This window comes from Mytilus edulis, chromosome 6 (assembly GCF_963676685.1).
Source record: "Mytilus edulis chromosome 6, xbMytEdul2.2, whole genome shotgun sequence".
NCBI classification, from domain to species: Eukaryota; Metazoa; Mollusca; class Bivalvia; order Mytilida; family Mytilidae; genus Mytilus; species Mytilus edulis.
Genome location: NC_092349.1, coordinates 1,812,528 through 1,840,315, shown reverse-complemented (window position 1 = coordinate 1,840,315; position 27,788 = coordinate 1,812,528). Strand labels below are relative to the sequence as shown.

General features: G+C 33.3%; 1 protein-coding gene across 1 annotated transcript; it reads right to left on the bottom strand.

Moving 5' to 3' along the window:
• Positions 1 to 619: 619 nt before the first annotated feature.
• Positions 620 to 25,880, bottom strand: LOC139526905 (uncharacterized). Its single transcript, XM_071322056.1, has 13 exons — positions 25,745 to 25,880; positions 24,138 to 24,202; positions 22,961 to 23,153; positions 20,439 to 20,744; positions 18,986 to 19,046; positions 10,327 to 10,397; positions 9,769 to 9,831; positions 8,700 to 8,735; positions 7,655 to 7,891; positions 5,698 to 6,315; positions 4,497 to 4,615; positions 2,308 to 3,519; positions 620 to 1,722 (listed from the first exon to the last, which is right to left on the bottom strand). The coding sequence occupies exons 1-13, from the start codon at positions 25,764 to 25,766 to the stop codon at positions 931 to 933; spliced, it is 3,795 nt and encodes a 1,264-aa protein (XP_071178157.1). The 5' UTR covers positions 25,767 to 25,880; the 3' UTR covers positions 620 to 930.
• Positions 25,881 to 27,788: the final 1,908 nt, after the last annotated feature.

Genomic DNA, 27,788 nt, shown 5'->3' with positions numbered 1-27,788 from the left:
TAAGACATAAAGTTCCACTTTCTTTAGAAGTATTTATTTTGCTTACACTACTTAACTCATTAGAAATGATGACATAGAATAACAAAGCCAATGGTAGTGTTAAAGCAGAAATTTGGGATATTTTGAACCTTAACAAATCAGAAGTTTGTAATATTTTGTACTCAAAACAATCAGAAGCTTGTGATATTTTGAACCTTAAAAAAAGACATTCACCGTTTGCTTCAGCAATTATCGTATATTACCGATTTGTCATTCCAAAATCAACTAGATTGAAAAAATACTGAAGTTCGAATTCAGTCTGATGCATTTATGTAGAATCTCATCGTGCATTTTCTTTATGTATGTTTGCTTTGTTTTCGTGATCAATTGATAAACAAATATACGACAAATTAAAACCATGAACGACATTAATGAATGATTCCTTAAAAGATGGAAGATAAAATAAAAAAAACTGTAAAAACACCAAAAGCTAGACTGATAAATGGCCGAAGTAAAATCTAGAAAACATATTTTAGAAAAAGAAGAAATGCCGCGAGAATTTTAACATTATAACCATGATAACAGCAAGAAACAATCAAAGTAACGAGGGCATGTTATTAGTCAAATAAAGTTAAATACATTGAATATTAAGTAAATTTATTTAATTCTTGCCAGGTGTTTATTTCGAAAATGATTTCCCTTGTTGCTTGGTGCTCCAACTGTATGCCAATTATCTGAGATAAAAATTGCCTGGAGGAATAAAACCTTTGTTCGTCAATATCGTATTTAATTCATCACTAGAAAATTTCAGGAATATAAAAAATCATGTCATGAATGAATCCTTTACTGCATAGCTGACTATCCCTTTCGGAAAAACATTCCACCTGCAATGAGTTTTATTGTGTGCTAGTAAATCAAATAACACTTTATAAATGCCAAAATAGTTGTTCCTCATTCTCTCCTTTCATAAATTAAAATCTTATTCTCCATTCCAATAACAATTGATTTTGAATTTATATCAAAACAAATAAAAGGGGACCAAGATGATTTTGGTAAGTCTGCTATAATCTCCTGGCTCTCTGAACCATCAGATGTAATTCTGTGAACGTTTTTCGAATGACTGCATGCAAGAAGTACATAATCGTTGTCATCTACTGTAACTCCTCTGGGGTGAATCGCATTCTTTGTCGAGAAGGAAAATAATACATTGGCCTTAGTGTCTATACAATACAGCTTATTGTAATCAGTGCAGTAAATGTTACCTTCTCTACTGCTACAACAATCATCAGAAGTAAATCCAGGCAGTTCAATACTTTCTAGGACAAGCCCATCCATATTTACAACTTTCAATGATTGTTTGGTAAAAACATAGAACTGATTCAGAATAAATGCTATGCCTGTGCACCATGTACCAATTTTAATCTCCCCGGTAGCCTCTTTTCTATTCAAATCTATTATAACTACTTTTTCATCCGTTGGTATTGTAACAGCAACAGTGTTGTTATCCATAACAGCTAGACTATATGGATTTCCTGATAATTTCATTGTCAGTTGTCGTTCACCAGTCATTGTATAGGTAACGAGTTGATCACATTCACCATCGGAACATATGAGAAGGCCATCATTATTAATCACCATGTCATATAACCTGACTTCATCTGTATCAATGGTTTTCTGTAACTCATACTTGAGACCTTCGTGCGAAGTAATATTTTCAATTGTTTCCAATGTTTCTGTAGGTTGCTATAAAATTACAAACATGATAAATTCAATACTAAAAATGTGTATGCAAAAAAAGCTAACTTTATACATGTTTTCCAAATTAACATTTGGTTTCTTGAAATGAAAGTAAAACTATTTTGAACATTTTGATAAACCAAAAAAATACAAATCAGTATTTGTTCAATGAACATATTTGCCAATTTCGAAATTGTTTAAATGCATCCGACTTAATTGATACCAACTATATAAGACAATTTAATAGCAAAACATTATATAACTACAATCGGCTTGGTTTTTTCTCTTAAGAAAATAGAAATTTTAAACTGTATTTTTACCAAGTGAACACAATTATACCAGCTTAATTGAAGTTCTGCTAATGAGCCTTACACACGCAAGCCACGGTCCTTTATAGGTAATTTTATATGTTTTAAATTAGTAATCGTTCGTTGATAACCAAACGGAATTTTGTATCAACCGGATAAATTGAAATGTAGGTAACATATAATGCATTTAATGAGGATTTTACAAACATAAAAGTCACGACATAATGACCTTTAAAATTAAATGTGAACTTAAAACGTTAGTATTTGTCAGATGCATACTTACAATTATTTGTCCTGCAAACCAAGTGGAAGATAAAGTTTGTGAAAAATGGAATTCATTATGTTCTTCGCAGTAGAACTTGTCACTGGTTGTGTTGATTAAATCAGATAAATCCAATCTCCCTTGCTGATTTTCATAGTTTCCCTCAGCACATTTGAATTTCACCGTATATGCTAATGTTAACTTATATCTATGTTGCATACTGTGGACTGTTGATTCAATTTCATTGAAAATATTTCTACAAACAGTTCCCATATTGTCCTCTAAATCCCAGATTTGAAGCGCTATAGTGTTTCTGGAAAAACAAACAACTAATTTCTGCTCTTTTTTGGTTTTGTTAATGTAAAAGATTCCGATTCCATGGTAAAAGGCCATTCTATTTTTTCTATCTTTGCATACTTCATATTTTCGAATGTAATCGAAAAACACGTGGTTGAAGAAGGCGAGTGGCAGAAATACAAATTCTAAAATAAGCCATGGCGATGATTTAGAATTAGTATTGTTTAATTTAAAATATGTCTTTATATCTTCAATTGTTGAATTGTTAGTGACCATTGACGGTATATAATATGACATTCCCTCTTCACTGTTTTCCTGCATTTCCGGTTTAATTATTATGTCAAATTTTTCCATCACTTTCAGAATATGGTCACCGAATGTTTTAAATTGCAATTTAGGGACTCTTTCAAATAGTTCAAACATTAATTCTCGACTTATTTTTCCACTTTCTTGCAAAATGTTCCAGTCAAATACGTTTTCAATGTGTTTTTCAATTTTATCTGACACCACACATCTGAACGCATCCACAAGCCATTTAGGATTTAAAATGATATACTCAGGTATATCTTTAAAGTAAATGACATTGCCAATTTCATTCTGCTCATTTAAAAACTTAATTAGATCTTCTTTGTTTGTAAGTGAACATTTCGAGGCTAGTTTACAAATATCTACGAGTTTTATAATGTTGAAATCTTTTCTTAGGATTTCAAGTTTTTCCTCCAGTCTAATCCATACCAGAGGAGTACTTCTTCCCCATACAGACGACTTTTTGGCGGTATTAAATATTTTTTGACGAAGATCGTCGATTACACTATCAGGCGATTGTATGTTAGAAATATAATGAAATGTTTCTAGATGCATCCCTTTGTCTTGATCCTTAAGAAGATCCATTACACATCTTTGCCATTCTTGTATCCTGTTTTCTAGATTTTTCTTCTGCAATTTAGAAATCAAAACATTAGGAATCTATAATTTGTGATAATTGCATGTGCATATAATTGCATATGACATGCACAGAAAACACAAGAATCAAAATGATACATGCATGTAATGGCTTTAGTACAAATATAAAAGTCATATTTCATTGCATATTATTTGGGATAGCAGTCATCAGATTTTTTAGAGCAAGTATATATAAGAATAATCCAAATCAAAAATCGAATTCAAAAAGTTAAAACGAATAAAGGAATATCTGAAAGATTTGCAATTTGAAGTACCTTTACAAATATTATAAGCTCAGATTTTTAAAATTATTCAAGGTACATTTAAATTTTGAAACTTACTATTTCATGAATGGACAATGCACGTGACTAGTCGGTTTTTTAACGATATTCAACTTTAAAATGTGGTCAACTGTGAATCCATTGCGATTTGAATTAAACATGACAATCTACGGTATCCCTTCCTCTTGCTTAAAGCCTTTTTAACCATAATTATTTTCAGTAATTGTTTAGAAATGGCTCTCGCCATCTCCAGTTTTGACTTCGGATGAAAATCATAATAGAATATATTTTAGCAATTAAGGTGTCAAATGAAATGTGAAGGACTTGTGATCCTTGTAGAACACATGGTGACTGATAATTTTGAATAATACAAAAATGTATGATTGAATTCTAAAATTGAGGCCAGATATTGCCTGTTTCTCAGATATGAAGTACCTGGTTTGGTGTAAACAAGCGTTTGGTACCCAGTACATAATTTAGTATCCTGACCATAAATCATGGATGCATTCCAAAATAAAGTGATAAAGGGTAAATAATTGTTTGATATCTAATTCAAACTGGTCTGAATGTTTGATCTATATAGATTAAAAGCTTTTATTCATTTTGTTTATGATATTTAGTCTACAAAATGAGGGTTTGCTTTAATATAAATTTTTTTAAATATAGAATATATAAAATATGACTTTGTACATTTATCTTATCAGTTCCAGTACCAATAACAATGATTCGTGGCTCAAAGGTCGACTGCCGTTGTTTTGTTGTTCCTTTTGTATAACAGTGAATACTATCGAACCAGAAATCAATATATCCTGTAAATATAACATAACATTAAAGATCGCTTTAACAAAATAATAGCAGTCGGGTGTTCTTTTTTGTTAAGATCCAACTATAAAAAAGAAGATGTGGTATGATTGCCAATGAGACAACTATCCACAAAAGACCAAAATGACACAAACATATGCCCATTTTTAAAAAGGTCGGTCGTTCGGATGTTGTGTTTAACACCCTACACAGCAACTTAATATTCTTAGTTCTTTCGAAAATCATTTTTGCAATGGCGTTGTCAGTTTGTCTTCGACATTTGAATTTGCATCTTCCGCCTCTTTTTCACACTAAACAGATAAAAATGCTGTATTTGATTTGTACTTTCAATTGGTTTCCTGACAACAATATTTTAAACTGAGTGCCAATAGAAACACAGCACAGAAATTCCTAACTACCTTTAGATCCTTTTTAAATACAAAAAAATAATGTTCTTACAACGTTTTCCTCAATTATTTTGTTAAATTATATTTGAATAGCTTTTAATCGTCATGATCGTAATCGACTTTTTTCATTTTTAGAAACTTGCAATAAATTCCACAGAATAAAAATAAATTAATAACACATTTGCTTCTAAATTTGATCACACTGGAGCAAGTGTAAAGAAAACGTATGACTTTCTTTGAGAACCTTTTCAGTAGGGTTCATTATGTTGAAAATTTACCACCTTAAGTGTACATTGGAATGTTTTTTGTAAAAAGTGTGAAATTTAATTATTTCAATTTCGAAAAATCGAAAATCTTTGAAAATTGATTTAATTGTTCTGTGGGCATATTTTTATATTTCCTTAAAACCTGAGAATGATTAGTCAACTTTCAAAGATCTGTCAGTTTGACAAACAGATTTTGTTTCTATCAGCACTCAGTATATTCCAAGATCAAAGGTCTAATACCAAGATTAATGATACATTTTAGTGTATATGATCACGCTGAAAACTCATTATGTAATAGAAATATTTAAATATCTTTATCAACTGGCCCGTGAATAACAGTTTTAATTGTTACGATAAAATTTACACGAATCTAGGAGTGTTATGGAAATATACAATCTAGTAACATCGAGAGTATACCTCCAATGCTATCAAATCCTCTTTGCGACATAGAAGTACCAGCACCTGTATTCACATCTTTCGATATGTCCGCAACTAATAGAAAAATACAGTTGCTTGTTATGAATGCTTGATGAGTCGCGTAAAATTCCTTCTGACCAGCAAAGTCCCATATTCCACAGTCTGCATATTCATTTTTCGATAATTTGCAATTGGCTACAGATTCTAACATGTATAAATCGTTAAGCAAACGCGGGTCTTCAAGTACTGACTTACGACCAGTCTCAGTTTCGTCTTTATGCGAACCAAAATGTTCATCATTATGTGCATATGTTCTCTGTAAATTAACAGGTTGCCGTTCTTCACTGCCTGTCTCCATTGTATATAAATCATCATCATTCGAACCTAGTGTATCATCAAGTTGTGGAACAATCGTCTTGTCACTAACATCATGTTTTTTAAGTTGAGTATTGGATTCATTAATTTGTCGTTCATTAGCTGGAGATTGATTTTCCTGTATGTTGCAACAATCAACATTGTTGCTACCTGCACTGGTGAGATTATTTTCATCATTATTTTTATTTTGCTCGGTCAGAGCCCGTTTAACTCTTTCGGCTATTTTTTTGTTGTATTCGATAGCTGATAAAATAAGACAAAACAAGTTGTTAAACAAAAAAAAAAACAAAAACAAAAAAGAGAGAAAAAAAAGACTTAATATTGACAGTATATCAACAATATATATTTGGTAATATGTAATATATATATAATCTTTATATATATATGAAATGTAGTGACTTACTTTTATATTTGTTTCGTATGACAACGCCCAGTTGGGGCGACACTTACGGATAATTTCAGTTGTCTGTTCATTGAGCTATGCACAATCTATTAATTTTGTTATTTTTAGTGAGTGCTTGCTTTTTTCAGTGAGAGCTTGCATTTTATATATTCCGGTGAACTTTAGATGAAGGATTTTACCGAAACTAGAAGATCTACTTCATATTTTGATCTGTTCTTCAATTGTGACGCAGATGGACGAGTTTTAACTACATGTTTTAGAATTTATGACAAAAGTGATGATTTCAACTCTCAAATTTCTTAGAAGTAGCATATCATCTTTACAATCGTATTGTGTTTATATATCTAAGTTGATACTTACATGGTTAACAAGGTAGGTGCCACATGTGGAGCAGGATCTGCTCACCCTTCCGAAGCACCTGAGATCACCCCCGGTTGTTGGTCGGGTTCGTGTTGCTCAGTCTTTAGTTTTCAATATTTTGTTTTGTAAACTGTTGTTTGTCTTTTGGTCTTTTGTTTTTTAGCCATAGCGTTGTCAGTTTTTTCGGCTTTGTTATCTTTGTCTCTCATTTAACGCTGATGCATGTTCATACGTACTAAACGGAATCAAATTAAACGATGCATTTCAACAATTATGTTGTAAAATTCTTCTAAATCTAAATTTTACAGACTCTGAGGTATTTTTGTGTTTTAAACCTGATGTTTGACGTCGAAGGTACTATTTGAGCCTAACACACATAACACCACATGGGCGGATCCAGTATTTTTCAAGGAGAGGGCGTAATTCCAGAAAAAAAATAATATAAATTGCCGATCCGAAAATATATTGGGACGATTCTTTGCCTAAGAATGATAAAAGGGGGTTCAACGCCCTTGAATTTGGTACTGCTTCAGACCTTAACTAGGTTTGCATTTGATTCAGAACTTAAAACAAGATTTAAAACGATCTTTTTGAAGAAAAATGTTATTATTATGTTGTTATAGAAGAAATCACATATAAATTAATTCCGGAATTTAAAATGTTAGTTTAACAGGGGGTTTGAGCAATTTAAGTTGGTCGTTATGAAATAAAATCAGTTTATTATAGTAATACATTTTTTTCATTTTTTTTGGTTTTGATTATTGTTTCATTTTCTTTCTTAATTTCATTTCTGCTAATAAATATCCTGCAGGAACATACGTTTGTAAATCCATTTCCCATCTCGTATCCTAATTTTACATTTTGCAACGTCTATATTAATGCCGTCTGTACTTTCCACGCCTTGAATGCTTTCCTTCAGCAGTCGACGCATTAGACATGTTTTACCAACACCATTCTCTCCTATAATTACCAGTCTAATGTGTGGATAGATTTCTTCTCCCTTGTTTATACTTTCAAGCAGTGTCCGTGTTTCTTCTGAATTCAGAGTCTTTATATCTGTGGAACGTTAGTGTAACAATCCTAATTATCAAACCTTTCAAACATTTCATTATGTTTATATATTATAATTAGTCGAGGAAGGTTATGGCTTACTAATGAAACATTGTGAAAGTCATATAAGAAAACTGCATCTTTTTATTTCAAGGGATAGCGGATCTCGGTTATCAATGGTTATAATCGCGCAAACACCGTTCCAATTACTTGTCATCTGTTCATGTGTATTTGAAGATCAAGAACCTTATCATATAAATTTCTGTTTCCCAATCAGAACTCTCATTTTCGCAGATTCATCGGCTTTTTAGTTTGACTCATCGGCGTGTGTGTATGATAAATAAAAATTGACACCCCATAACAATCGTTTGTGTGATCATTTGAAAACGAAACCGCCATTGAACATAGATGAGTAAATGGTTTCAATACGTAATATAATTTTTGTTCAGGTAAATTTTGCTGTGAAAAATTATTTTAATGATATATGGGTGATTAAACAATATTATAATGTTTATTATGTCTAAGCGTCTTTTAAAAAATGCATATCAGACACCAATACAAAAACAAGGTAACATAAAACATTATTGTAAACGTATGGTAAATATCCATGTCTCAAAAACCGGTAAGTTCATTGACTCTCTTGATTGTATACAAATGTTATAAATATTTATATCCTTTAATATGGTCATATTAATTCTAACACAATTTGATATGAGAAAACATGTGAAAGTCTCTATAAAAAACAAAGCAAATTAATGGGCAACATGGTACGGCAGTAATTATTTATGTTTATAAAACAGATTAATTAAATTACCTTGGCATATAAGAAATAGAACAACTACAAATATCGCTGAAAGAAAGAAAAAAACATAATTAAAAACATGTCATTTAAACCTGATTTAGAACCAGACCTACGGTTCTATAAAGTCCTTTACATATCTTGCTAGAATAATTACAATTTTGTATACAGGAAAATGGAAAAGAAAACATGTTTCGAAGAAGAAGAAAAACAGTTTGATTCTAACATAGAAATTCTCCATTACTCAAACATTATTAGTTACATAGTGTGCTAGTGACCAAATACGGTATATATGGGGTCAGTAAATTCCTTATGGGGTGAGAGCGAAGCTCGAATCTCCATATGGAATTTACTGACCCCATATATACCGTATTACGTCACTAGCACACTATGTAACGAATTTATCTTACCAACTTTCTTAATGCGTGAAATTAAGACTAGTGATTCTCAAAATGAGCAAGTCTTCAATACTGTTAGCACTAAGAACATACTTCCATTGATCCTACAAAAACAGATGCCAACAATAACGACTTGTAAGGTTTAAATGTGTTTTATGAATTTATTTCAATCTTAATCATCAATTTCTTCGTCTGTTGGAACTTTTAGTACCGTTTTGTTTTTTATAAAGGGACATAACACCATTACTAACCGTGTATGAAAGAAGCCCCCCCCCCCCTTTTCTTACCTAATAAGGAATATAAAGGGACGTAACTCCACTACTAGCCGTGTATGAGATTAGCCCGATCTCCCTACTAACCTAATATCAAATATACACGGTTCGCACGCGGACGCTTTTTACCAATCATATTCCTGGAAATGTATAGGAGGTAAGATAATGATTGTTATTGTTTGTCATATCATGGTGACTACATTGATAGTTCCCAACATGTTCGATATTTAATTATATTAAACTGCATCCGAAGGTCGTCGAGGAAATAAAAGTTACCTAGTTGGAAGTCAGATGAAGTGGTAACTGTTGTACAGGTCCATTAAAAGTTAAGAATCATTCTTACACTATGACAGGAGATATCAGCCCCGCTAACAATCAAAATATTATAATAAGTTGGTTGTGTTAAATACTGACCCAGCATTAAACATAAAATGCTTGTAACAAATATACCAGGTGTTCTTCTAAAATTAGCTGCATCTGAAATTACATTTTAAATGCATAACAAAGACAATAAAGTTTAGAACAAACAAATTCAATGATATATTAGCGCCACATATTCATATTGATTTCATGCATTTTTAACAAAGTTGTCTGTTCTAAAATTAAAAGTTCAACTCTTGAATTAATCTTGAAACCTCACTATTCTGCAACTATTTCAAATATTTATTATAGTATCTTAAAAAGAGGTGTAGACAAAACAAAATGAAATGGTCATACTGAAATCAATAGAAAAAAAAGAAAAAAAGAAGAGTTTTGAGTTTTTGATTTTGCCGTTTGATAAGGGACTTTCCGATTTGAATGTTCATTGGAGTTCTGTATTTTTGTTGTTTTACTTTTTATTAATTTTTCAATTTAAATGTCAAATATGATTAACGAGATACTGCATTTTTGGTAGATTGTATCAATGATGTTTTTAATTTTATTTCTGAATCAGTGGCCTTGTCTAATGTTATAAAAGTATAAAATACATACGTGGTTGTGTTTTGTCTATAAACCCTGGTACTTTTGATGTAGATGGTATATGTTCATACTCTTTGTCTGATCTGATAAAATATTTTAACTTTATTGTCATTTGTATAAATGTATTTGTCTATAACAAAAACCAGTGCAACGAAAGTCAAACATTCCTCAATTGGATACAAAGCCCTTATTAAAACTGAAACTTATAAATAACAAGACAAAATAACAACAGTACAAGTTAATAAATTTGATTCCAGTGTCCGAATCTTTCTAAAACAGTGAACATATTTATTTGGAACTCTGGATCCAGAGCATACATTTGCAATCTGAAATATAGTTAGGTTTCAATACCCTAACTGTACTGCCGCTATATGCATTGACGGCAAAATATTTTATTTTTGAAATAAACACGTCTTCTGATTGGCTGAAAGTTTTTTTTTTTTTTGGTCAATCAGCTCATATCATGTTCATAGACATAATTTTGTGACCGGGTTTTTAATATGATTTCTCCTTAAAAATGAAATTTAGATTTAGATTATAAGGACAGATTATAATATTTTTCTGTATATTCGAAATAACCTTTAAGTTAATTATTTGGATGTTTTTTTCAACATAGATAGAAAATTGTTTACAGTCATTCCTTTCATGTATATTATACAAATGAATAATCTTACACTAAAAATGATAAGAAGTATACTTTATTTTCTGTGTTATGAAACAGTTCATATCAACACGTATATATCTTAGAGTAGAAGGAAAAGTGATGAAAACTATTATGAAAATTTTTCAGAATCTTTGTGTTGCCCATTATAATAATAAAAAAGAAGATGTGGTATGATTGCCAATGAGACAACTCTCCACAAGAGACCAAATGATACAGATATTAACAACTAAAGGTCACCGTACGGCCTTCAACAATGAGCAAAGCCCATACCGCATAGTCAGCTATAAAAGGCCCCGAAATGACAAATGTAAATCATTTCAAACGAGAAAATTAACGGTTTAATTTATGTACAAAACAATGAACGAAAAACAAATATGTAACACAGCAACAAATGACAACCACTGAATTACAGGCTCCTGATTTGGGACAGGCACATACAGAATGTGGCGGGGTTAACTTAAACATGTTAGCGGGCGCCAACACTTCCCTAACCCGTGGCAGTGGTGTAACAGTACAACATAAGAACAAACTATAAAAATCAGTTGAAAAAGGCTTAACTCATCAGATGGACAGTCAGCAACAACAACAGGGTATTTTTTCAAGAGGCTCTAAGTATGAATGTGCTAATAAACAGTTTCTTTTGAACTTCAACTTCAAGTTTTTTTTTTCCGTGTATTGTATATATAGTACGGTGACGGAATAGTAAAAAGGCGATTATTAACAGAGTTTAATTTCACTTTAGGGTATACGGCTAAAAATTGTTATACAGCTAGAGAAATGATTTTACTTTAATTTTAGACTGGTCGTCAAAAAGTCGTACAGTGCAGTTTTTTTTTTTTAATTTGTCGTTTTGTTAGCAAAAATGACATGAAATGGTGACTCTACGAGGCATGAAATTTCGGCATTTTTTTTTTTTTAAATCGTTGCTAAATATATGTATTCCGTATAGGATTTGAAAAGCACATATACTATGTTATTCATTAAGCAATAAAAGTAACATTATAAGTTTTTTGTTAAATAAATATGAAGATACAAAGTTCTAAAACTTTGGACATTTTGTCGCTTCACCGGATTTCAATACTTTGCAAGAACGCACGTATCTTTAAATTATGAACTAATTTATACAACGTGAAAATTCAGCAAATACTCTTTTCAGTGACATAATTTTTTATCATAACAAATTTCACAAAAAGATGTAAAATAGCATTCAAAATATTCACTATTAAAATACAATCTTACTTAATTTTCCGGAAAGTCGTGTCAGGTACGGATGATCTGATATTATAAACCTTATTGATTTTGAACTTCGAGCGCACCATATGTTCGATTACTATATAGCAATTATCACTTGATATTACTTGTATTTGGTCAAAGTTTTTGGTTTCTTAGATATTTTTGTTTGTTGTTTGTTCAATTTTGAGGTTGTGTTGATCGATTAGGTTTAATTTGTTTAAGAGGAATATAAATTATTTAGTTGGAAGTAATTTTTAGAAATTGAGGTCTGGCCTAACCCCAAAAGATGGCACAACAGGGAAGTCCGTTGAAACTTGGCCCAAGTACTGCAAAGCGGCTGAAACCAAGTTTAATATTAGAAAAATGTGTAATTTGCCAGAAAAGCAGTAATGAAACAGTAGTTTTATTTACACATAACAGTAAATCGCGGTTTTTTGCTGCAGCTGGTAAGCGTAAAGATGATATTTACTTAAAATTGATTAGTGAATATGATTCATTCGGTGATATACCGAATGACAGTTTGCAAATGGTTTATCATAAAAGTTGCTACAAGTCTTATACAAGTGAACACAACATTGCGGTGTTTTCGAAGAGACAAGATGATGAAGTAGCGGAATGTTAAGTCCAGTCCAGTCCAGTCAAGTCCAGTCACGAGTATCTTAACTCGATCTATGTCTTCTCCTACCAATTGGAGTGCTTGTATATTTTGTAATAAGAAAAGCTACAAGCAAGACAAAAAACTTTTGAAAATTGAATCGGATGAAAGGGTTAGTCGTATAACAAACGCTGCAAGCCATAACGGTGATTTAAACTTGCTACATAAAATTAGTCAAGACAATTTTAAAGAACAAGCGTTTTACCATAACCAGTGCATAACAAAATATCTAACGTATTTAAAAAAAGATATTGAGGTCGTTGGTAACTCAACTTCAGAATGTGAATCCATAAATGCAGCTGCTTTTTCCAAATAAATCTCTAGCATAAATAATGATTTATTAAGGAATAAAAAGGCATTTCTATTATCCTCTTTAATTGAGAAGTTTGTTTCATACCTACCAGAAAATATGCCTACAAGCTTTACAACAAGGAAACTGCAGCGATATTTGGAAAACCATTACGGTGATTCTGTTGTCATTCAATCACAACAAGGTCAGGGTAAGTCCAACATGATAATGAGTAGCAATATAACACTAGGGGATGCGATCAAGGCAGCCAGTAATTTGAAAACTGAGTTAAAATGGTCAAATGAAAAACAAACGAGACGTATGTATAGCGAACAAACGGATGACCAACTCCTTTATTCAGTAGCGAGTATAATTTGGAGAGACATTGAAAAAGTAAGAATTTTTAAAGAACACTACCCAAATTCAACAGAGGTATCATTCGAAAGTTCTTTACAGTCAATGCCCGTTTCTTTGGTCAAACTACTTAGTTGGATTACGGACGAAAAGGCCTTTAGCACTTGTACTGTTCCTTCTAATATCAAAACAGAAAGTGTGAGGAAATGTTTGGCTTTAACGGAATGTATTGTTGCAACTAGCCGCAGTATCATTACACCTTTTCATCTTGGTCTTGCAATTCAAGTTTACCACGAGTTTGGGTCGAAGCGCCTTATTGAAATTCTGAACGCGCATGGGTTTTGCGTTACATATACTGAATTGCGGAGGTACCTTACCAGTGTTGCAAACCATGAGATAAGTCGTATTAGTGGCGATCGATACATCCCAGGAGGTATTCGTCCCATTTCAGAAGGATTCAAGAGGGTTCTGATAATATTGACATAAACGCCGAGACAATAGATGGAAAAAACACCTTCCATTCTCTAGCTAGGGCTGTATTTCAAATTAATTCAACTGGTGTTCATAACTATGGTTCAGAACGAATCAAGCGAGGAATAGAGAGATCTTTGGCTATAGATGATACAACAGCATCATTGACCGATGCCATTCCTTACCTTAAACCAAAATGTAGATCAGAACCTCCACGACGATCGGATGCTTTCGATAAACTTCAATTATGTGATTATAATAAGAGTAATGATGTTGATCAGATATGGGTTTTCTCCAGACTTTTGTCAAGGGATGTTATAGAGTTCCCAATGGAAATAAAAGTGAATGAACAAAAGATTCCTTTTTGGACAGGGTACAATTGTCTTTTGTCTAAAAAGGGCGCCGATGTTACAGTTGTAGCATATCCTCCAATTATAGATTCTAAACCGAATGATATGGCCACAGTGTATACTGCCATGAAGAAATGTCTTGACATGTCTAATGATGCTGGACAGGATTACACTATTCAAACATTTGACCAGCAACTCTATGCAATCGCACAACAGGTCAAATGGTCGAAGCCTGACATTTTTAATCGCCATATTCTCAGGCTTGGTGGTTTCCACAGTTTGTCGTGTTTCTTAGCCTCTATCGGGAAACTTTGGGCCGATGACGGTCTTCGCGATTTGTTGGTAGATTCTGGTGTGTATGCTGGAAATACAGCCGAACTTATGTTGAATGGTAAAGAGTTTAACAGGGCTGTCAGAGGGTTCACGCTTGTGTTTGAAGCCCTACAAGTTCTTTTTATCTCCGCATTTATACACTGATGTAGGACCTTTGATTACTTCGATAAGATACCATCTGCGTTCTGGAATGTGTTGTTAGAGTTCCATAAAAGTATATGTGATCAAACGGACCAAGACTCAGACATTAACACTAGACTGGAAAAGTTGTTTGAAGATCACGTACAGCCTCTTTTTGGTCTGTTCAAAGACTGGGGTCACAATGCATCACCTACTTTCAAATATTGGGACATGTTCCTCGTTGCCGTTCAAATTATGTTGTCAAATGTACGAGCAGAACGAGAAGGTAATTGGTCGGCACATTTGATGTCTTCATCCAAAATGCTGCCCTATTTTTACATTACCAACCGTACAAATTACTCTAGATGGATGCCTGTATATATTCTTGATATGATCGAACTACCAGCAGAGATCGAATCAGCATTTGAACTAGGGGAGTTTTCTATCAGACAAAAGCAAGGCACATTCAATGGTATTGGGAGTGATATGGGCACTGAAAAAACATCATAAAAGATTCAAAGGGTTCCGGTGGTATCGTTGGAATTACAAATCAGAAATCTGCTCTTATAAGGTGGACTCTGACTCGTCATTTATTAGCGTCCTTTGGTAATGAAATGAATGAAAGAGCAGGTATTACATGCAAAAGTGACAATTCGCATGAGGAAACCAAACAAACAGCTTTGAAGCGAGACGAAGAGCAAGTACAAGCAATAATTACTCATTTGAACCAAACCATGACTGACCCCTTTGATATAGATGCCCACCCTCCTTGTCTCATTAATATCTCTACAGGCATGCATGCTACTAGAGAAGTTCAGGATTCTTTGCTTTCTGCAGTAGATGAAGGAGAAAATATGTGAAGAAAATGAAGAGTGCGCTTTCTTTAGACCAATCCGGAAGCTTCTATAGTCCTAATACCAAGTCCAAATTGAATACATTTGAACATATGAACGTTAAGACAACCCTTAAGTGTAAATCTGGCGAAATTATAATCCAGAAATTGTTGTTAGACGTGCTCTGGTTTTGGCTAACAGCAGAGATGATGTTACTATTGAACGTATTCTCTCACTTCCACTTGGGCCTATCCCGGTTTCTTTGTTCCATGAAGATGGAACAATGAGAAAATCGTGTAAATCAGATCTAGTAAAACAGTTTGAAAATGAAGTCTCGCCGGTTCTTTCTTTGCCAGATTGTGATCCTTCGTTGACAACTTACATTAGAGACGGTATGGCTATAGTTCAGTGCATGGATGCAAAGAAACATAAAACCTTTGGAGATCTTGCTCTTACCTATTGCAATTATTTAGCAAGTTGTTTTATAAAAGCACACACAGTAGCCAATGTTTTTGATCGGTATGATGTAAAACATTCCATTAAGTCAGCTGAAAGAGAGCGTCGTACCAAAGTCACTGCTCATGCGAAGGTGTTTCAAGTAATTGAAGGTAGAAATGTCCCCGACTGAAAGAAATTTCTTTCTGTTAAAGAAAATAAGCAGGCTCTCATTAAATTTTTTGGTGACTTCCTGGTCAAGTTCATTAAAAGCAATCCTCTAATAGTGCTCCCTGGACATACTTATTATATGGCAGGTTCCTTTGCAGATCCTGAAATTGCTAAAGTTATTTCTGACCAGGAAGTCGTTGAATGTCCTGAATTGTTCAGTACTCAGGAAAAGACAGACACCCGCATGATCCTTCAGGCTTTACATGCAGAAAAAAGATTGAAAGAGATGGGAACGAAAGGCAAGATCGTTATCAAAACATCTGATACAGACGTCAATGTTCTCTGTATTAATTTTTCAAGCAGATGACCAACAAGAGTGAATTTTGGATCCAAATGGGAAATGTTGGTACTTTAAAAGATAATAGAAGGTTTTTGCCAATTCACCAACTGTGTTCTTCACTCCCTGAAATCATTTGTAGAGTTCTTCCTGCCGTACATGCTCTCTCTGGGTGTGACACTACATCTTCCTTATTTGGAATTGGTAAAAAGTCAGTGTATAAAGTGTTGAAAGATGCAGTACTGGATTTCAGTGATCTGTGCAATTTAGGAGATTCCGACACAGAGACTGCAATATCATGCTCTAGACGGTTTGTGGCAAGACTTTACGACCAAAAGCAGAACTATGCATCCCGCCATCAGGACATTAATAAACTTCGAGTTAAGCTTGCTACAAGCAAGGATTCAAGTCTGGTCAGATTGCCACCCTCTGAAGCAGCGCTTCGACAGCATATCCTTCGTGCCTCATTTCAGACCAAAATTTGGCATGCTTCTTGTCTTGCAAAACCACCCCTGCCTTCACTATTGGAATACGGATGGAAATCATTCAAAGATTCATTGCACCCTGTCTACTTTGAAGGAAACATGTCAGCAGATTTTCTTCATGACCTCGTGTGTTCGTGTAAGGGAAAATCACAATGTAAAAAGTCGTGTGTTTGTGTCGACCAAAACCTTGCATGTACCGACTTATATTCCTGCCAAGGATCAGAATCATGCAAGAACGTTTATACACATGCCCTAACAGAAGAGGTTTGAGAATAAATTTTATTTGCCAGTAAGGCTTTTGGTGCGATTTGCAAATTGAATGTGCATTTTTGATATTGTATCACTTAGACCTTTATTAAAATCTAAAGATTTCACACAGTTAAATGCAGTTCTAGTAATCCAAAATACTTTTTACAATTATGTATATGTTCTGCGCTGACTTGTGTTCCTTGTAATGCATGGCATAACATATAAAAAGTTTTTTTAAAGTCACATATCAGTCTGTGTTTATAGAGTTTGTTGACAATTTGGAGTGTACCAACCGTATCCTAAGTGTACAAAACTGAATTGTTTAACTTATATTGGGTAATAAAAGATATTTATCTTAAAGCAGGCATGTTTTTTCGTATTTTATATTCATTTATTATAGTTTTGATGCTTGTAATAATGATTGTTTCGAAAAAATACTTCTTTTTAAGTTAAAAATCATCCCCCTTTTTTTTAAAAGTGTTTCACTTTATCGAAACAGTTTATTTTAGGATGATTTTTTTATTTTTTGGGTGCAAAATTGAATGAAAAAAACAGAACCTATGCGGTTTTGCTAAAAAAATATGCGATAAGGTATTTTAGTTGTTATCTAATATCCATTGCAATTATGTATGGAACATGGTGGTTGACCTTTGATCTCGATTTCTGAAAAACTGCACCATATTTAGTTTTGACGACCAAATTAATTTTAAAGTACATATATTTTCGATTCGAATGATATATGATACAGCCGTATACCATTTTTGACGATTAAAATTTTAAAATGTTCACTCTGGTCACCGTACTAATAGACCTTATCTTTTGGCATCTTTGTTTTGAATATTTAATACAAAATTTCGCACAGGGGTGACTACGTGGAGATAATTTTTCTAAGAATTTCAATATGCAATTTTTGTCCTCGTTCGCGGCACACCTTCTAGTTGTGGGAAGTAATCATGAAAAGTTTAATTATCCAATGGAGAGAGAATTTAAGTTAGGGAGAGGAAACGATGTTTATGCATATGTACATTTTAGTCAGTTAAACTACGTTTTTTATAATTATGACTCATTACACAGTTTACTTTCTTTTACGAAAAACATTCAATTAGGTTGATTAGGTAAATCATCTTAAACCCATGGAATATTGACTCTAACAGTCTCATTCGAAATCATACCACATATCTTTATTATAAATATGTTGCATCACAACACTCTTTTTAGGTTTTAAACTAAGCAAGCAGACAACGTCACAGACTCACACACGGACGGACAAACGGTCAGGGAACACAGTTATCGTCCTTTGATTTTCTTCCCTAGTGTGGGCTGTGTGTTACTTGTCAGTTTTTTTGTACACCCCTTCCAAATTTATTTCTTCATGTTGTATGCCTCAAATAGCAAGTAGGGGATGAAATTACACTGTAGAAAAATTTGGGATATGAATTTTAAAGTAAAGTAGTGATTTGGTCAAGGTGAAAAAGATTAAACATAAAATTGTCCTTATTTTGAGTTAGAGCCGATTACGTTTTCTATAATTTTGATATAATTTGTCCCAAAAGTAGTGCAACACACTGTAAACATATTATTGAGAAAGAACAGGTGGGATTTTTTTTTATTTTCAATTATTGTCTAAAAGAAATGCACTACGACATAACTGTGTTGTCGGACCAAACTCGTGCAATTATAAAAAGAACGTACCCTTCAACGATTGAACACTGTTGTGTTATTACTGAAGATATATTTGATAAGCACTGATAATCTGGAAAAAAAATCTTATGTAACATTTATAAAACAGTCATGCAATCCTTTTGTGTTTTTAAGGCTACACATAAGGAAATTTTAAATCCTTTCTGGTAATCCTATATTTGAATATTTTAATAGAAACAATTATGAAAAATACATATCTAAGAGAACATCTGAAAGTTCGCAATGACAGTCATTTATACAACATTTGATTAATGTCTATTGTTTTTCCGTCATAATCGCCGCTTCAGTGTAATGAGTTTTATCAATAATTTCGCTTTTGCATTTTGCATTTGACGTTGTCAAACACTATAACCTCGTTTGGAGACCACGGATGCTTTTTTTTTTTTTTATAGGTCAGCATATCTGGATACATTGTTGAAAGTTGAGGTCCAATGGAAAGGTCAGCGGTGGTGAAACGGAGTCTTTGTTGGCATATGTCGGGTAATTACAAAGTTAAGTAAATAAACAAAAAATACTTCGCTCTCCGCTCATCTTTTTTTTTTATCTGATAACTCCGTAGATTTTTTTGTCTGGCCTAAACTACTCTTGTTTGTCTAGAGTACTATTTTATTAATAGGACGTATAGCAGACAATTCAGTTATCTTTGACAAACTTACACAAAAAACAAAAACGATCACCACGTGTTACACGTGTTGACATACTAACCGTTATTGCGCAATTTAATCACACCCTACAAACTTAATTTTAGACGATGTAAGCAAAGTAAATATAGTGCTGATAAAGCTGCTTAATGTTTGATACTTCATGGATAAATGGGACAAAAAAATATGCTAATGATATATACATACACCTGTCTTCTGAAATGAAACAACGTGCTTGTTCACAATGTAGCATTTCATACGAATGAGTGCCATCCTAACCGGACACATTATTCTTTAAAAGTTTATTCCATGCACTCTCACCTTAATACCGCATTGCTTTCATAAAGCACTAGAGTAAAACATGAAAACAATATTTTTGTTGACACATCATTGTCAATATAATGGAATTTGATGCGACTGTCATACAAGTGAGAGGTTTAGCTAGCTATAAAACAAGGTTTAATCCACCATTGTCTACATAAGAAAATGCCTGTACCAAGTCAGGAATATGATAGTTGTTATCTATTCGTTTGACGTGTTTGAGCTTTTGATTTTGCCATTTGAGTATGGACTTTCCGTTTGAATTTTCCTCGAAGTTCAATATTTTTGTGATTTTACTTTTTATAAGTTCTAAGCATCTGATGCACTTTTCTTTATTAAACTTTATCAGGAACGCTTAAATACGAATATTTGAAAGCGAAGTATGTATAGATACCGAAACAGTTGTAGAGTTCTTTGACCAAAAAGGAATAACATACCTTTTATTGTAAATATCTTTAGTTAACACTGTAATTACATTATACCTTGTGATAATCCAATCGTTGAACTGTTACATATTTTTCTGTAACAGGAACAATCCTCTACAGAAGGCACACAGAAACATTGGTTCTTGGGAGGTGTTGTGAAGGTGTATCCCTTCGCATGATCACATCTACATGTCAGATCTTCCACCGGGTTTTTGTCGGTGTGTATAATTTGTCCTTCTCCAAAGCAAGTAGACTTTTGAAATAAACACTCGCCACTTACATTTGTGAAATATTTGATCGGTTGATATCGGTCTGTATCGCAATAAGCCGCATCAAACTGACCACGAATAACAATCTTCTTTCCTAAAAATATGTAATAAGACCTTATTTTGCATATTTCGCTTCTTGTATTATTGAATTTCTGTCTGTCTACGATCAAAGCGTATGTCAACTCATATATGATGTGTGCATGCCTACGATGATAGCGTAGCTCAACTCATTCCGTTATATGTAACATATACTTATTTCATAATAATACTAAGTTTTGGAACACCAATTTTACATTGCCAAACATAATATTGTGATTACCGCAGATCTGAATCATATGATATTTTTATAGTCGATTCGCTCACTACATTTTGAACGAATAATGGAAGTTAAAAATATAATGTGTTTTGTGTGCATTATCTTAATTAAAAAAACGAGAGATATGGAATAAACAAATGACAAAACAAACAAAAAAGACATCTTGAGAAAAACAAAAAGTCAACAAGAGTGCACACGCTGAAATGTCTCGTCTACTAAACTGACCATTGATTTTATGTTGATAGTCCAAAATATAAAGTTTTACTACAAGTATCACATTAACATTTATGATCCAAGAAAATGAGTTCAAAGTCAGATACACCAAACTTGAAATACATGTACACCTTTAATACAATCATTTCATACACCGAATATAGATGACCTATTACTTATAGTATAAAAGAAACAGACCAAACCATAGAAATTATATATTGACCAATGCATCATGAAAATGAGGTCAGGGTCAGATGAACCCTGCCAGACAGTGATAAATGTACACCTTAAAATCATTCCATGCATCAAATATAGTTGACCTATTGCTTATAGTATCTAAGAAACAAAGTTAACCAGGAAAACTGAACATTGACCAATGAACCATGAAAATGATACCTGCCAGGCAGACTTATACACTTTACAATCATTCCATGCACCAAATATAGTTCACCTATTACTTAAAGTTTTAGTCCAAAACACCAGATCAAAACACAAAAACTTAACATTGAGCAATGAACCATACAAATGAGGTCAAGGTCAAATAAAACCTACCAGACTGACATGTACATCGTAAAATATTTCCATACACCAAATATAGTTGACCTATTGCATACAGTATTAAAAAAAAACCAGACCAAAACACAAAAACTTTATTTTTGCCACTGAACCATGAACATGAGGTCAATGTCATATGAAACCTGCCAGTGGACATATACGCCTTACAATCATTACATACATGAAACATACTAGACCTATTGCTTATAGTATCTGAGATATGTACTTGACCACGAAAACTTAACCTTGTTCACTGATCCATGAAATGAGGTCGAGGTCAAATAAAAACTATCCGACAGGCATGAGGACCTTGCAAGGTACGCGCATACTAAATATAGTTATCCTATTATTCATAATAAGAGAGAAATAAACATTAAAAAAATCTCATCTTTTTTTTCAAGTCGTCACTGAACCACGAAAATGAGGCCAAGTACAATGGACAGACTGAAACTTCATATCATAAGGCTTCTATATACAAAGTGTGAATAATCCAGGTCTTCTACCTGAAATATTAAGCTTTTTAGAAGTTTGTTAATGCGGCCGCCGCCGCCGGACCATTATCCCTATGTCGAGTTTTCTGCGACAGAAGTTGCAGTCTTGACAAAAATGGTTTCTACACTGTATTATAAACGATGTTCCAAATTGTCTCAAATGAAGTGTATTTTACATTCAAAATACACCTGCTATCAACACACAATGTCTAGGACAAAAAAACTTACAAGGCCTAAACAAAGGAACATTGTACACACTTACGAAGTTTCTGATTTTAATGGGCACTTTCCTTTCGCCTAATATTCATTTTACAATTTCTTGTAACTTTTTTTTTCAAATCACGTTTTTACAACGTTAAATTCATGTCTTCATCATGTTAAATAGTGTTTTAAACTTAGTTTCTACTTTAAATTTACTTCTAAAAAACTTCTGTATGACACATACACACAACAGAAGAGACAGAAAAAGAAAACCAGCTTCAAGTTGGTTATTTCTCATCACTCATTACTTTTACTATACATCATGCAGTTTTTTAAATGAGTGAAATAAGATCAAATTTATACATCTACATGTGATTTTATTATACCACCGAAGCAAGCATTGTGTCCTGTTACATGTACAAATATATTAATGCATTCGTAGGAACTTTGAGAGATTAATTATGTTTTCAACGACTTTATTTAAAGTTAAATTTATTTGCCGGAACAATTTCATTCTCAATAGTAAGACCTTACCAGGGGATTCTACATCAACCTTTGTGCAGTTTTCGGACACTCCTTTCATCAATCTGTTTCCAAGGTAACGCTTTTTCGCTGCATCATCTAGACAATAATATTTGGACGAATCTGGACACAACGACGTAGCTCTGATTCTCCACTGGGGAGCTTCTGGGCATTTCAATTCATACCCAAAGCATTCTCTTGTCATCTGAATAAATAGGTAAGAGGAGATGATGAGCTTTGGAGAGCTTTAAAACATTCCATTTCGTCATTGTACCTGTATACGGCGATCTTTAACATTGCTGTCAAGTCCCTGTCAATAGTTGTCTAGGTGTTTTATGTAAGAAATTAATCTTACATTGTTGATTCATGTCCAGTGGCAATTACTACAGATATATTAGAACAGCACGATTCTTAATGAATATGAGCCATGTTTTATACTTGACCGACACACAGAGTCGTATTTTTTAAGTGCTATAGTTGAGAGGATTAGCTAGCTATAAAATCAGGTTAAATCCACCATTTTCTACATAAGGAAATGCCTGTACAAAGTCAGGAATATGACAGCTGACAAAGATTTTGATTTTTCCGTTTGATAAGCGACTTTCCGTTTTGAATTTCCCTTTGAGTTCGGTTTTTTGCTATTTGACTTTTTTTTCGTTAGGTAACTGTCCACAGGAATACATGGCCCCCTTCGCGATCACAATATCCTGACTCCGTGCCAAGCTATCTTTGCTCTTAGCCTAAATTGCCACATGCAGCAAATACTGATTTTCAAGTCTTTGGTTGTTTTTGGTCAGGTATCAAAACCACTGAACATTTCTTTTACCTGTACTGTTATCTACAAGTTAGGTACTACACTTACGTTTTATATTGGTATTGACAAAAAGACGCAATTTACAATTTTATTTTTTTTTTGGAAGGGGGGGGGGGTATTTGTAGTTTTCTGTAATCATATTAATCTTTTGAGATATGATAATACTGGTATTTGTTCATATTTTAACTCATGTCGTGTCTTTATATTAAAATTAAAGAATACCCCTTGCAAACAATTCACTGCCTAAGTTTGTGTTTATTTGTGTTGTTGGTGTAAAGTTTTGAACTCATTGGCAAGCATGCCACATCATATTTTGTATGCGGTGTAAAATTGCAGAAATATAGAGAGAAGAAAAGCTCTTTTATATACACTTACCCATACTATCAGAAATACACAGTACACCACAAATATTCTCTTGAAATATTTCACACATACGTTTTCTGCAATAGTTTTAAAAAGATGAAACAAATAAACTGTTAATAAATGTAATTCAATACAGTTGTAATTTGTATAGTGTGTTCCATTTTGACCTATCCAGTTTAATTTCACTAAAACGTCAGAAGAAAAGCTGACTTTGAGCTACTATTTTGATCTCATTCTATCAATAAAGCTAGAGACTCTAAAGAGCCTGTGTCGCTCGCCTTGGTATGTGCATATTCAACAAAGGACACTCTCCAACATTTAAGACGAGAATAGATTTCATGACAAAAATCTCTGTTTTGTTTATCTTCTATAATTGCTGATCATTTAGTCTGTTTAGTGTCCCTCTGTCTTCTCGAGTTTTTGCTCAAAACACAAAAGAGGGTAACAACAAAAAACCCTCACTTAAGGGTAATCACTCCTATAATTAGTGAAAATCTACTAACTTTAAAGTGTCTATTGATACATTATAATTTTTAACTTATAAGGCAAAAACACAAAAAGTTGGTAGAAATCAAACGGGCAATAACTCTAATAAGGAGTCAACTGACGATTTCGACCATTAGACTTATCTGTAGAACTTGTTTTGCTGAACATTTTTGCAATTTATCTATTATAATTTTCAAGATAATAGGCAAACATAAAAAGAAAATGTAATATGTGTCATTTAAGGGCAATACCACCTCTAAGAAGTCGTCTGACAGTTTTGACGTATATAAACAATTGGTAGAGCTTAACATTCTGCACGTTTCTGCTATCGTCAGATTTTCTCTATTTATAACGGTTGTGGCCAAGTTTGGTTAAATTTGGCCAAGTAGTTTAAGAGGAGAAATGTTTTGTAAAAGTTAACGACGACGACAGACGACGACGACAGACGACGACGAAAGACGACAGACGCCAAGTGATGAGAAAAGCCCACTTGGCCCATCGGTCCAGGTGAGCTAAAAAAACCAGCTATACTGTCAACTTCAGTTTAAAATCACACTCGGTTGCACTTTTGTGTTGACATGCATTATCATTGAATAAATATGGTCATAATTATAAATTATCTGTTTATTAAACTTTGATTTTTTTTTCGAAATACTACTTTAAAGGATTGTTTAACCCCAGGAATATACTACCTTAACTGTATTTGGCAAAACCATTCGGACTTTGGATCTTCAATGCTCTTTAACTTCGTACTTTATTTAGTTTTTTTATTCGAACGTCACTGATGAGTTTTTTGAAGACGAAACGCTTGGTCACATTGAATAGGTTTTATTGCCAAAATTAACGTCACAAAGCAAATATTGTTCATGTAACAATATCCTATGACGCGTCCCCAACAAATGATCGCAGGTCAACCGGAGCAGTTCATTTATAAAACTGAAATTGGAAAGTCGTCTTGTGTACGAATAATTCTTTGAAAGTGTATTAGTATTCAGTTCCTGAAAGATAAATTATGGTCCCATTGTGCATGTACATGTATTACTGAAAGCAAGGAATTGTTTTATTTACAAATCGGGTGTGTATTATTGATACAGATTGAAGAATGTTTTAAAGGCAACGAATATTTTACCTACCATATAAATTAAATGGGTTCATCTCGTCCTACACACTGTCTCTTAACATGGCGAGAGGACATCCATATATCAACATAATGTACACATATTTTATTCAAGATTTCCTAATTATAGCCCACAACACAGGAAATAGTGTTAGATTACGTAATCTTTAATAAATTTTAAAAATCAATATACTAGGCGATAAGGGTTCACAGTACATTTAAAAACGATTTATGTGTAAAGAATTCAGTTAAAAAGAAAATACATATATATATATATACAATATACAAATTGATTCCATATTTTAAATTTGGAAGTCCGGAAAAATCTTTACACAATAACGGATTGATTGATAAACAAATGTTAAACGTTCAGCGACAAATATATGACAGTCATTTTAAAGACAGTACTTTGACCTATAATGGTTTACATTTTAAAATGTTTTTGACTTTGATTGAGAGTTGTCTCATTGGCACTCATACCACATCTTCTTATATCTATATATTTAAGACGATACATTGTTACTGATATTAGTGATATATATCATTTATATATGGTCGCGAAATCTGACACGCTGAGCCTGAATTTTACGACCCGGTTTACAAATAAACAGGTCAAAGGAAGACATTCACTAGGCAAATTATAAATACTTTGGAGTCGACCAGTCTTTGCTCTAGGGATTGCTATGTAATGCCATTTTTTTAAAGTTAGGGGGGCTGACCCCCGGAACATCCCTGTATTTGCCAATGATTGCTGAGGCGGTTTCTGTTACGGCTCCTACAAAAAGTTTGATTTAATGTATATCAAATGTCAATAGAAAATTGATGTTTTTCTTTGACGAAATTTGTTCAGGAAGTTGGAAGTTGAAAGGTATCAAATATGTCTTATTCTATATATAAATGAAGTGAAAACTCATAAGTAAATATATATGAAAAGATGTGGTATGAGTTCCAATGAGACAACTCTCCATCCAAGTCACAATTTATAAAAGTAAACCATTATAGGTCAAGGTACGGTCTTCAACAGGGAGCCTTGGCTCACACCGAACAGCAAGCTATAAAGGGCCCCCAAAACATTACTTGTGTAAAACCATTCAAACGGGAAAACCTACGGTCTAATCTATATTGATTGATAAACAAATGTTAAACGTTCAGCGGCAAATATATGACAGTCATATTAAAGACGATACATTATTACTGTTATATATCATTTATATATGGTCGCGAAATCTGACACGCTGAGCCCGAATTTAACGACGTTTACAAATAAACAGGTCAAAGGAAGACATTCACTAGGCAAATTATAATTACTTTGGAGTCGACCAGTCTTTGCTCTAGGTCTTGCTATGTGATGCCATTATTGTTTTTTTTTTTTTTTTTTTTTTTTTTTGCTGAGAAGCGGTATATCGACATTCAAAGTCTTGCACGAGTGTTTGGTCGGGGTTTACAGAATAGGAAATAATGGGCAAAAAGTGCTGAATAAATGGCTAAAAAATAAAGAATAAAGGATAATGGGCAAAATTTATAAGGAAAAGAACAAACGGCTCGAAACATTAGCTGAGAATACAGAATTGAAGGACCATCCATGCCCTCTGGCATGGTTTGAAATAAATCACCACAGACACCAGTCTTTCACCAGATGACAATAAAAAAGTTCGTATGTCCAAAATCGGTATGATTGGGAATTTATGTATTTAAGTTGAGACCAATGGGTAAGGGAGTAAATGATTCCCGTACTGAAGGAATGACTTATTAACGGCAATGATACTGTCTGTCAGTAGGTTCGTCCATTCATATATACTAATCGTTTGTACAGTATCTGGTCTTGAACCTTACGTGTGATCTGTAACTAATCGTTATCCAGAAGAAGGTTTTAAGGGGCTTAATTGCCTGGCGCGGGTCCAGCCATTTTGAAAGGGATGTTCCAACCCAAGAACAAAATAAAACGTTTACATGTTTTAGAAACAATTTAGATTAAAAAAAAAAACGAAAGGAGGGGGGGGGGGGTCCGACCCCCGGAACATCCCTGGATTTGCCAATGATTGCTAAGGCGGTTTCTGTTA